Raw genomic sequence first — 13640 nt, forward strand, 5'->3', positions numbered from 1 at the left:
TTTTAAAATTTTATAATGACATTAAATGTCAAGATAGAAAAGGAGCTAATCAAGACGCTTTGAGAAACATCATTGCTAGAATGAAAAATGACAAATGATTACGCTTGTTATATGAAGAATGAGAAATCTCCTCCTTAACGCAAAGATGCTCAATGTCAATCCTATCTCTACACCCATGATCACTAGCTCTCGTCTTTTAGTTCATAAAGGAGGGCTTGTTGTTGAGCTCACATTGTAATGTGTCGATTTACGCATCACCCTTTTAGATGTTGATTGAAATCTAATCTTGATGATTGAAAGTCAACCTCATGTTATTGTATATTTCTTGGTGATAATCTAATTAATCACTCTAAGCTCTAAGAAACAACATATTGTTCCTCACTCAAGCAAAAGGTCAAATATCATAGTATTGCAAATGCAATAGTTGAAATTGTCTAACTTCAAGCTTTGAAATTTGCAATCTCAACCTCTAATGATCAGGCACAACATTATTGATCTTAGCATTGTGAACTTAAATGTTATATAATCCTATCCAACACCATTGAAAAAAAAATATCAAATTGGATTTATCAAGGCAACATGTTCCAACCTATTGTTGACATTCTTACTAAAGTTCTATCCACAACTTCACAACACCCTGTGTGTAGTCTCTCCTACTATCCTTAACTTGAGAGGAAACGTTAGAGAAACTAAACAAGCCCGATCTTTAACATTTCTATCAAATTTTGTACTTATGTTTTTTTTTTTACTAGGTAAAAATCCCTATTTTAAGATAATGTAACGTTTGGTATGGATAGCTAACTTTATGATAAGTCGTTATAGATAGCTAAGGTTACAACTTAGGCGGGTTGATGACTAACTTAAGTTCAACTCGAACCCAACTCGACCTAATTGACTTTTAACCCATGGTACTCAATTCATGCCCAAACTAATCTCATTTCTTTAAGCTCGGGCTGAGTTTGGGTTGATTGGGTTAGACTAGGGTTGGTCGGGTTGATCAAGTTGTATAATTCAAATCCATCCATAATGTTCTTTAAAAAACTTTTTTCTATATAATTATATCAAAATTTAAATAGTAAATATGAAAAAAAAATTCAAGATAGCAATAAAAAAAGTAAAAATAAATTTATATATTTGTCTAAAAAAATACATAATATAATATAATTTGATACTTTTTCTTAAAAATTTTAAAAGAAAATGATTATTATTAGATAAGATAATATACATTATAAATATTATAAAAATATTAAATCAAGTTTGGGTTAGGCTCGGCTTGTCCAAACCTAAACCCAAACCCAACACAAATTAAGGTCAAGTTGAAATAACCTAAAGTAAAACTAAGTATTGAAAATGATCTTCTAAGTTTGCCCAAATGTTAGGTTAAGTTTGGGATGGATTAAGTCAACTCACCTAAGTGTACCCTTACATATAACATCCTTTAGAATTAGATTTTATTTCATTTCTCATATATTGAAAAATTAATAAATAGTTATGCATCATATTCTTGAAGCTCTCTATTTTTCTAATAATAAAATATACATGTTACTCAAAATATTGATGGTGCTTGGAACCTCTAACTATTAAGGGGTGTTTAACAAAGGAAAATTATCGAATAGGGTTGGTTGGTGGTGACAAGTCTTTCAAGGGTCACCATATTTTTTATTTCTTAGAATTCTTACAAAGGACTCAACTTTTAAAAGGATAGTTTTACCCTTTGAATGATTTGTTCCTATTACTCCTTATAAATATGAAGAAAAAAAAATAAAACATCATCTGAGACCTACATGAATAGATGGTGAAAAAAGAATGACAAAAGATTAAAACAAGAAAACCACAACAAAACCCTAAGCTTTAACCTTATGATCCACTCATCAATGTCGTGGTCATTTTCTTCATTAGAAATGGTGGCACGAAGAAGCTTGAGAGAAGTCTTCTTTTTAATAGGTGTATAAATTTCTCTATAGATTTGGGGGTTTTTTTTTTTTTTTTTTTAAAAAAAAAGAAATCCTTTTACAATGATTTCAATTTCTAGGGTTTCATTTTGAGTATTTAAGAAATTTGTTTTATAATGATTCCAATTTCTAAGGTTTTATTTAAAATCCTTCCATTATTTTCAACCCACAAAGTGGAAAACTCTTATACTCCATGAGTTTTCTACATTATTATAAGAAATGAATTTCTTATGAAAATAAGTTTTTTACATCATTAGAAGAAATATAGGAAATAGATATTTGCCTATTAAAATATGCATAGATGGAATTATAAAAAAAAATTTAAGTAAATAAAAATAATTTTAATTTTCTTATGAATAAACGTAAATTGTATGTTCCGTAAAAATGTTCTTTTAAGTAAAAAAAAACATGTCACTTCTTAATTTTTCTTTTTAAAATTTCCTTGGTATTGCAACTAGATTTTCGTTTTAAGTTTATTTGGCTTGCAAATTCATATTAGTATTTTCTTTGGCTTTTAAGAATATGCCATAAAATATATAGGCTAGGAAATATGGTATGATAATCCACAATTCTCAGTTTCATTATCATGATATTAAAATATTTGTGTTACAAGCGTAGTGTATTCATGTCGTAACTAAACTTTATAATAAAAATAATACCATTAAAAGTTCCTTTTAAACCTCATTGGGCATTAAAGCATCGTAAGCATATTATTATCATCCGATCAATGCATTGAAATTGCTTAATGATTTTTTTTTTTTTTTTTAAAGAAAAAAACCAATAAACCTTGTGAATTTAAATTGATATTTTATTTGACTTATAAGGTTGATTCGTGACATAAGGTTCATAACTATCAATTTTGTAATATATATATATATATATATATATATATATATATATATATATATATATATATATATGTATATGTATGTATGTATTATAAATTTCTAAATTAGGTCATGTTATAATACATCATAATATTAGTATAATTACATTATAATTATAATGTATTTATGTCTTAACTGAAGTTTATAATAAAAGTATTAGTGTTAGAAATGCCTTTTTACACCCCTTTGACATTGATATTGACACATTATATAATTTTATATTCTTTTTAGATTAAATAATTGACAATTTTGTGATATAAGACTATATATTTTGATTATAACATATGAATACTTTATTGCAATTTCTAAAAGAAAATGACTAAATTCAATGTAAAACTTTTGACATAACTTGTAATGACCAATGATAATGAAGTTCGGGATATCATCTATTAGTGCACGGAGAATATAAGTTCATAAAGCTTCACTAAAGATTCATTGGAACAGTTTGAAGATAAATGATGTTGAAATAATTTGTATATCAATGAATTTTTGTACTCTATTTATATGTTAGTAAACATTTTTCTTTCTCTCTCTTCATTTAGTATACCAAAAAGTCAAATAATTAGACAAATAAAAGTTAAGTTATTTTAACATTTGTAATATATATATATATAAACTTCATACCGATGTTCAATGTAAGTTGGAATTTTCCTTTGACTTTCGTATTGTAAATTTCTAATAAATATTTTCCTAGTTGAATAAAAATCAAAGTTACTTATACACATACTAAAATGTATCTTCTTTTAAATCAATTTTTTATTATTAGTTTTGTCATGTAAAAAAATTAAATTTCGATAAAAACTTGTTTTAATTGATGCGAGGGAATTATATTAAATCAAATTCTATTTTTAATTGATTTATGTTGCTCCACTTAATTTATTTATAAAAAATAATTTATCATTAAAAGTTTATGAATATATTTTTTTAAATGATTTTGCTAAAAATATTAAAAAAAATAAAGAAATAAATTAAGTAATACACTATTTTTATTTACCATAAACTATATATGTCAGATAAGATTTTTTTTCCTTTTTTTTTCAATTCTTACTCTATAATTCATTTTTACTATTTTTCTTATTTTATATTATTTATAAAATATTGTGATGAAGAAAATTTATAAAATCATTATTTTTTATTATTTACTATTTATGAGAAGTATAGAATCTAAAAAAAAAATTGAACTTTTTTTTAAATAGTCTTTATTATATAAAATAAAAAATAGAATTAGAAATAAAAACTTTATTTAATTAATTTTACTTTTATAATTAACATTTTAAAGTTAAGGCAAGGTATTGAATGAAGGTTTGATATCGATTTTTAGTAGAAGTTGATTACCAAGAATATTTTAAATATTTATATTTACTTTCAAAATAAATGATGAGTAAGTATATTTCTAAAAATTTAAAAATGACTATACATATATTTTTTTTTAGTTTTGATCCCAACATGAAAATTTGTATTACTAAATAAAAATTTAATCACTTCACTTAAACAATGTATTTTTTTTTTCTAATTTCCATGAGGTATTATGTATATACTTAAATTTTTAAAAATGTCATAGGATAAGGCTAAATTTGTAAAAAAATAAAATAAAAATAAAAATTATTAAGACTTTAACTATTTTCGTTAACAAACCATCAAATTACTTGACATTCAACACTAATACCAAACATATTTCACTTTTATTAATTCAATACAAAAAGGTTTCAACACTTATAATTCAACATTGAATTGGTTGTGTCTAGGTAGTAATAATTAGTTTGTTTCTATCATAAGCAATGTTTTAAAAATCAAATCGTTTATTGAATAAACGAAAAAAATTACTAATTCATGATTTATTGTTGAAATTGAGATCATAAATATATTTTATTTAAAATTAAAAATAATTTTAATAAATCAATATATATATATATATATATATATATATATATATATATATATATATATATATATATATATATATATATAATATTTTATAAGTTTAAAAGATATTAGATTATTTTATTTATATTAAAATTTTGAAATAACCTACATATTTTACTTTTTACTTTTACCATTCTTAACAAATTCAAATGGCTGGCAGATTGGTTGTCCTACGTCTTTCTTTTGCATACATTCAATTTGAATTTTCATTAAATAGGACCTACTCATTCAATCTTTAAGTAGGAGCAACGCCTTTGGGCCATGATGGGCTGTGTGTGGCCCATGTTTCCAGCATAGCGAGGGCCCATTTTGCCAACCGTAGAAAACCAATGAACCGAATCAGGGTTGAACCCGACCGCAAAACACCGGTCATGACTCATGAGAAGTCACAAACCCAAGGGAACATTTGTGTCCTAAAAAAAAGTTATCGTTCACTTATAAATATATAATTTATATATTATATAAAATTAAAAATATTTATAAAAATTTTAAAATATATATAATTAAAATTTTTAATATTATTTTATTTTTGTATTTGATATATTAAATTAAATTATGGAGATAAATATAAGTATATTAATATTTTAAAATTTTTTAAATATAATATATATAATTATAGACCTCAAAAATGATTTCAAGCCCATTTTTAATTTTAATCCTTTTTTTTTTTTTGGCCTTTTCTTTTATCTAACGTGAAAACTCATTTTTTTATATCCATTTTTAGAGAACTAATCTAAACCGTCCATTTGTAGGCTTCATCCTAACCGTTCATTCAAAAATAACCCTAATTACCACCACCAATCCTTATTTCCCCTCTGTACATTCTTTCTTTTCTTTCTTCTTTCTTCAATCACCACACCTACTGTAACTTATCATCATCGGCCCCCACTGCTGCCACTCTCGTCAACCATCGTCGGCGATGCGACTACGGGCACTACCCCGACCAACACCCCCTTCTTCCTTCTCATCTCATCATCTCTCTCTTATAGCTCACAATCTCTCTCTTTTACTACCCATTTTCTCTCACACCCCACCTAGCCTCACCAAGCCAGTGGACGTCGGCCAGTCACCAGCATCGTCCTTCCGGTGGATTGGAGGTGGAGACCGCTGGAGACTCAGAGGTTAATGAGTTGAACGGAAAAGGAAGGGGGGGGGGGGGGGGGGGGGGGTGTTCATTCAACCGTTCGGTTCAAAAGGTTTGTGACCGGTTCAAAAGCTAAACGGTTTAGAGGAAGTGACCGAACCGGGAAGGCCACCGGTCGACGGTTGGACCGGCCGGTCCGATCCGGTTTTAAAACGTTGGAAAGTAGTGAACAGATGAATTTTATGCCATGGAAATCCATTCCAAATGTGTCATAAAACACAACAATTGAATTTCCATGAGACTTTCCAACAATTTTCATATTCAAGTAGCTCTTTTAATCTTCAAAAAAGTTAAATAAATCATAACCCAATATCTAATGTGTAAAGTATACCATTGTACTGCTAAAAGTTATCCTCTTATCACTACCAAATCGGCTGAAATTGGACTTTGAAGCCAAGCAGTTGCACACATTTAAATACAGAGGCTTGGTCATCTTTTCTTGTCCTAGTCCATTACCAAACTGATGAGACTTTGAAGCCAAGCACTTCCCATATTTTAGATATGGAAGCATCAATATCTTTTATTGATTCCTTGTAAAACAATATTGCACTACATATAAGATTGCAGAGTGGTAGTTCCTTCCTTGTACTTCCCCATCAATCCCTCTTCTGCCATGGCTCTCTCTGTGACAAGAACAAACCAAGGCCTTGTTCAGCCATCCAAGAAGACCCCTTCTGGTACACTTGATCTGTCGATTATTGATAGATTACCTGTCCTAAGGTGCAATGCTCGGACACTGCATGTGTTCAGGCATGGCCCTGGTGCAGCACAAGTCATACGAGAAGCCTTGTCCATGGCATTGGTTCCCTACTATCCTCTTGCTGGACGGCTGAAAGAGTCGAGCCATGGCGAGCTTCAAATTGAATGTTCTGGGGAAGGTGTGTGGTTTGTTGAGGCATCTGCTGAGTGTATGCTTGATTCAGTCCATTACTTTGACGACACTGCATCCATCCCCTATGATGAGCTTCTCCCTGATCACATCCCAGAAGCTGAAGGCATAAATCCACTTGTGCTAATGCAGGTATATGGTCAAAAACCACTCTGTTCAATAATCCATTCAATACTGCATTGCAGTCGTAGAATTAGCAAAATTCAACTGCTAAAGCTGGCACAAACACAACTTGAAACAATTAAAAAAAACCCGGAAACTGGTTGGTAATGTAAACTTCACAGAATCATATGTATTGTTTTTGTTCATCAGGTGACTCAATTTGCATGTGGTGGATTTGTCATGGGCCTCATATTCTGTCATAGTATTTGTGATGGCTTAGGAGCCGCCCAGTTCCTAAATGCTGTTGGGGAAATGGCTAGAGGCCTTGAGAATCCAAGCATTGCGCCAGTGTGGTGTAGGGACTTTTCTCCACCTCCTCCCCAAGTCCCACAAACAAATCCCACTGTCTTGCCAAACTTACCACCCCCCATGCCTGACTACCAGCTGCAGCATGCCAATATAGACATTCCCCTGGATCAGATCAATCAGCTAAAGCATGAGTTCCAGAAATCCACAGGCCAAACTTGCTCCACCTTTGAAATTGTAGTTGCCAGTATCTGGCGCCATCGAACACAAGCTATAAACTTGGGAGAGAACACCCAAGTCAAGCTTGTCTTCTTTGCAAATTGCCGCCCGTTCTTGCAGCCTCCTTTGCCACAAGGCTTCTATGGCAACTGTTTCTTCCCAGTGACCATCACAACTTCCAGTGAGACAATGGCACGGTCGTCAACTGCTGATGTGGTAAAACTGATCCAAGAGGAAAAAGTTAAGTTATCAAACGAATTTTGCAGGTGGTTGAAGGGCGAACTGGTTGAAGATGGGGTAGATCCATTTGCACCACCCCTCATCTACACCACATTGTTTATATCAGAGTGGGGTAGACTGGGGTTTAACCAAATTGACTATGGGTGGGGCGCCCCAGTTCATGTGGTTCCAATACAAGGCTCTGCCATCATACCCGTTTGCATTGTTGGATTGCTGCCCTCACCAAAGAAAGGCATCCGTTTGATGACATGGTGTGTTGAGGAGGCTCATCAGCAACCCTTCCTTGATTTGATGTTGAAGTCAAGTACTTGAATCAATCTTCAATTCTTCATCTTAACCTTTGTATTCAGACCTTTGGTCACATATCCCTTAAATCTCTTTCAACTACTGTACTAAGCGTGAAGTACTGGTGAGAATGTAAAATAGCTCAATTGGAAATGAGGCAAATAAGAGGAAACAGAGCTTCCAATCATTGAAAATTGAACTAGCTAAATAAAGCTTGGCTTGTTTAGACCAACTTCAAATGATTGGCTGGTTTTATTGACATTAAATCTCAGCTTGAGAAAGAAGAAAGAAATTAAAAACAGCCCTAATTGGGCTTTCATAAAAGGTGGGAGCAGATTGAGGATGGGTCCAGTTTGGTTTGAAGAACTGGTCCCAAATCCCAATTAAGGGCATTAAAGAAGTTGGGTTTTTGTCTCTCTCGGTTAATTAATTCAGCTCTCTGTTGATGCATCAACAGACAAAGAAAGAAATAGAATTACCCAATTATCAGGACTTTTCTCAAAACCCAACTGCCATTCATGCGAAGTGAGCGCATCAACTCAACCGATTCATTGATTCTTCCCGGCCGCCAGACCTGTAGGCTTCAACTTCAACTGGGGTCAAGTCCAATCAACCCATACCCACCAACTCAGAATTCATTATGGGTGATTGCTCCAACTCAGAACAGGAGATTCAAGGATTTCGGTCTCCTACTAAAATTAGTGGAATCAAACGCTGAAAACAATCAAACCATGGTAATATCTTGTCCTACTGTTTCTCTGTTATGTAATTTCCATCTTATGCTTGTTAACAGTAAACAGATACTGAATGATGTCATAATAGACAGAGAGACAAGGCAAGAGATATGAGAAAATGATGTGAATTGAATAAGTGTGTGTGGGGGGGTGGGGCGGGGCGGGGCGGGGGGCTGTGGGTGTGGGAGGTGGGAGGCGGGGTTATGGTGCGGGCGGCTGGGGATGGGGATGGCAGATGGTTCCTCCACATTGAAGGGGTATGGGCTATGGAGATTGAAGTGGGCATGGGTGGGGGAGGCTCACAAGTCATAAATGAAGATTTGTGTGAGCCATCGCTGTCCTCATCTTGAAAGAAAAGTTGGTAAAATTGCAGTAGAGGCGGACACAATCATAATGAGGATTTTTCTCAATAGTACGGTAATTTAAAAAAGTTATGCTTAAATTACTGTAGTAGAAGAAGTTATTACAAATATACGGTAGTTTTTGCCACCTAGGAAAGAGGATTTGCCACTTAGGAGAGAGGAGAGAGGAGAGAGGTTCAGCGGATAATTTTTTTTTTAAACCAAAATCATCTTTAAGGGAAATACAAAGGAACTCGTCTCTTCAAGAGACGAGTTCCATGAAAAAAAATATATATAAAAAAAAAAGAAAATTCCTCAAGGTATATATTTTAAAAAAAATAAAAATTCCACAAGGGAAATTCAAGAGACGAGTTTCCCATGGGAAATTTTTTTTTTTTTTTTTAAATTCCCAAATTAAAAAAAAAAAAATTCCACAAGGGGAACTCGTCTTTTTAAGAGATGAGTTTCCCATTGGGAAAATTTTTTTTTTTTTTTAAAAAAAAAAAAAAAAAAAAAAACAATTCCACAAGGGAACTCGTCTCTTCAAGAGACGAGTTTCCCATGGGAAATTTTTTTTTTTTTAAATATTTTTTTTTTAAAAAAAAAAAACAATTCCACAAGGGGAACTGTCTCTTCAAGAGACGAGTTTCCCATGGGAAAATTTTTTTTTTTAAAAAAAACTATTTTTTTTAAAAAAAAAATCCCAAATTTAATTAAAAAAAAAAAAAAAAAAAAAAAAAAAAAAAAACAATTCTACAAGGGGAACTCGTCTCTTCAAGAGACGAGTTCCCCATGGGAATTTTTTTTTTAAAAAATATTTTTTTAAAAAAATTCCTAAATTATAAAATAAAAAAAATAAAAAAATCCCACAAGGGGAACTCGTCTCTTCAAGAGACGAGTTCCCCATGGGAAAATTTTCTTTTTTTTTAAATATTTTTTTTTTAAATTCCAAAATTAAAAAAAAAAAAAAAAAAAAAAAAAAAAAGAAAACAATTCTACAAGGGGAACTCGTCTCTTCAAGAGACGAGTTTCCCATGGGAAAAATTTTTTTTTTTAAATATTTAAAAAAAAATTCCTAAATTAAAAAAAAAAAAAAAAAAAAAACAAACAAACAATTCCATAAGGGGAACTCGTCTCTTCAAGAGACGAGTTCCCCATGGGAAATTTTTTTTTTATTTTAAATATTTTTTTTTTAAAATTCCTAAATTGAAAAAAAAAAAAAAACAATTCCACAAGGGGAACTCGTCTCTTCAAGAGACGAATTCCCCATGGGAAAATTTTTTTAAAAAAAAAAAAAAAATCCCAAATTAAAAAAAAAAAAAAAACAATTCCACGTTCCCCATGGGAAATTTTTTTTTTAATATTTTTTTTTTTAAAAATTCCTAAATTAAAAATATAAAAATAAATAAATAAATTCCACAAGGGGAACTCGTCTCTTCAAGAGACGAGTTTCCTTGTGGAATTGTTTTTTTTTTTTCTTTTTTTTTTTTTAATTTGGGAATTTTTTTATAAAAAAAATATTTAAAAAAAAAAAAATTTCCCATGGGAACTCGTCTCTTGAAGAGACGAGTTCCTTGAAGAATTGTTTTTTTTTTTTTTTTTTTTTTTTTTTTTTTAAATTGGGTATTTAAAAAAAAAAAAAATTAAAAATTTTTTTTTTTTTCCATGGGAACTCGTCTCTTGAAGTGACGAGTTCCCTTGTGGAATTGTTTTATTTTTTTATTTATTTTTTTTATTTTTTATTTTTTAATTTGGGAATTTTTTTATAAAAAAATATTTAAAAAAAAAAAAATTTCCCATGGGAACTTGTCTCTTGAAGAGACGAGTTCCCTTGAAGAATTGTTTTTTTTTTTTTTTTTTAAATTTGGGTATTTTTTTATTTTTTTTTTAATTTGGATATTTTTTTTAAAAAAAATATTTAAAAAATAAAATAAAATTTCCCATGGGAACTCGTCTCTTGAAGAGACGAGTTCCCTTGTGGAATTGTTTTTTTTTTTTTTTTTTTTTTTTAATTTGGGAATTTTTTTATAAAAAAAATAAAAAAAAATTTCCCATGAGAACCCGTCTCTTGAAGAATTTTTTTTTTTTTAATTTGGGTATTTAAAAAAAAAAAAATTCCCATGGGAACTCGTCTCTTCACTTGTGGAATTGGTTTTTTTTTTTTTTTTATTTTTTTATTTGGGAACTTTTTTATAAAAAAAAAAATTCCTATGGGAACTCGTCTGTTGAAGAGACGAGTTCCCTTGTGGAATTGTTTTTTTTTTTTAATTTGGGAATTTTTTTTAAAAAAATATTTTTTTTTCCATGGGAACTCGTCTCTTCAACAGACGAGTTCCCTCGAGGAATTGTTGTTTTTTTTTTTTTTAAATAATAATTTGGGAATTTTTTAAAAAAAATATATTTTTTTTCAAGGAACTCGTCTCTTCAAAAGACGAGTTCCCTTGTAAATGGGGAATTTTTTTAAATACTAATTTTTTTTCATGGAACTCGTCTTTTGAAAAGACGATTTCCCTTAAAGATGATTTTGGTTTAAAAAAAAAAATTATCCGCTGAACCTCTCTCCTCTCTCCTCTCTCCTAATTGGCAAATCCTCTTTCCTAGGTGGCAAAAACTACCGTATATTTGTAATAACTTCTTCTACTACAGTAATTTAAGCATAACTTTTTTAAATTACCGTACTATTGAGAAAAATCCAACCAAGTAGGACAATTTCTTCATCTCTGTCCACTCCACCCATCACCTCCTCCTCTAGGCATGCTTTCTCCATCAACATTTCATTGTTCTCCCCATTATTGTATTTATTTTATTTTCTTTCTTTCACATCTCAAATTCCCATTTAAGAAATCTTTTTTTTTAACTAAAGATATTGGATAAAATATTATTATTTCCATATAAAAATAAAATTTCCCATTAAATAAGAATGTATGATGAACCCATCTCTAAGGATTACAAAGCTTGATATCATTCACAAATACAACACAAGTCCAACATGTTTTTGTGGTTTGGGTTGAATTTAAATTAAATTCGTATCAACCTATATAATTCCTTTAATAAATAAGTAATTTTTTAATCAACTTGCATAATAAGAATTTAATCGAAAGTAATTTATTTAATAATTTTATTATTAATTTAATTATATTTTTAAACTATTTATCTCACATGTAACTCATTTTAAATTTATTTTAAATAAATAAATCAATTGAATTATAAATATGTTTGATTGAGACATCAATCATATAAATATGTATAAAATCTAACTCAACTTTATTATTAAATTTGATGACTTGATTATTGAATAGGTTAAATGGGTTAACGATATATTACTTGTTTAACAACCAGTAATATTTAGGTTTATATATTTTATGTCGAGCTTGGATTGAACTATGTTGTAAAATACCTAAAGTTTAACACAACATGAACACAACTCATCAATACGAATTGTTACCCCAACCCATCCCTATTAATATTAAAAATCATAAAAATTTTGAAAAAAAGATATTCGAGCAACCAAATTGGAAAATTGTATCCCATTTCTCTTTTCTAGGTAAGTTCTTTATGATATAATAAATTAAATTATATATCATAAGCATAAGGGTCCATCACCATGTAGATAATCTTAGCAGAGAATTGTATAAAATCAAACTACAAATAAATATTACAAAAAATATTAAATCCGATCACAGGTGGCCAAATGTGTCGTCTTGTGACTAAAAAGATGAAATTCAAAATTCAAAACAAGGAAGAAGGAAGCGCCATTGCGCCAACATGCATGCCCGACGGAGCACGTTGTTTGACATGGCAATTTATTTATTTAATTTTTTAATTATTTGATTAAAAAAAATGAAATGATACCGAATTTGTAAATCCCTCATTTATTTTTCTATCTTAAAAATTATTCATGTTTGAAAAAAATACATTGATTTTTTATTTATTTTATTTATAAAAATAATATTCTCTTTTAAAATTTAGTAAAAATAATAGAAATATTGAAAGATATTTATCTCAAAAATATATTATTTTTTAAAATCATAAAATACCATTTATTTTTCTTTACAAATAAAATTCTTTTTTTAAACCTGTGTGAAAATCATTGAAAATGTCTTAAATTGGGTTATTTTTAACTTTCAATGTACAAAGATTTAGATTTATAATTTTGAGATTATTTCATCTATTTTAATAAATAAATATTTTCTTTGTTCTAATTATTTAAGTATTTTAAAGAATTATTTTATTAAAAGGATGATATGATCCTAAATTTATAAATCCAACATCTTTTATATATTTAAATTTTTTAAATTTATCTAAATTTATAAATTTGGAATTATTTGATGCTTTTTAGTTAAATAATTTTTTAGGTAAAATTTTTAGGATTTTTTTAAATTTAAATATGGAAGAATATATTTATAAATTTGGAATTATTTGATGCTTTTTAGTTAAATAATTTTTTAGGATTTTTTTAAAATTTAAATATGGAAGATTAGATTTATAAAATTGGAATTATTTGATGTTTTTTAGTTAAATAATTTTTTAGGTAAATGATCATTAAAAAATTGGACAAAGTTCTGATTTTGTAAAAAAAAAATAATAATAATTTGGATTGTGAGCCATGAATTTTATT

The 13640-nt window shown here is 29.1% G+C and overlaps 1 protein-coding gene across 1 annotated transcript; it reads left to right on the forward strand.

Moving 5' to 3' along the window:
- The first annotated feature begins 5945 nt into the window (after positions 1 to 5945).
- Positions 5946 to 8179, forward strand: LOC117917338 (acyl transferase 4). Its single transcript, XM_034833582.1, has 2 exons — positions 5946 to 6927; positions 7108 to 8179. The coding sequence occupies exons 1-2, from the start codon at positions 6520 to 6522 to the stop codon at positions 7972 to 7974; spliced, it is 1275 nt and encodes a 424-aa protein (XP_034689473.1). The 5' UTR covers positions 5946 to 6519; the 3' UTR covers positions 7975 to 8179.
- Positions 8180 to 13640: the final 5461 nt, after the last annotated feature.

The sequence above is a fragment of the Vitis riparia genome, chromosome 7 (genome assembly GCF_004353265.1).
Source record: "Vitis riparia cultivar Riparia Gloire de Montpellier isolate 1030 chromosome 7, EGFV_Vit.rip_1.0, whole genome shotgun sequence".
In the NCBI taxonomy this organism is placed as follows: domain Eukaryota; kingdom Viridiplantae; phylum Streptophyta; class Magnoliopsida; order Vitales; family Vitaceae; genus Vitis; species Vitis riparia.

Coding starts and splice junctions, on each gene's coding strand:
- LOC117917338 (XM_034833582.1), top strand. CDS start 6,520: ATGGCTCTCTCTGTGACAAGAACAAACCAAGGCCTTGTTCAGCCATCC. Junction 6,928..7,107: donor ATCCACTTGTGCTAATGCAG/GTATATGGTCAA, acceptor TTTGTTCATCAG/GTGACTCAATTTGCATGTGG.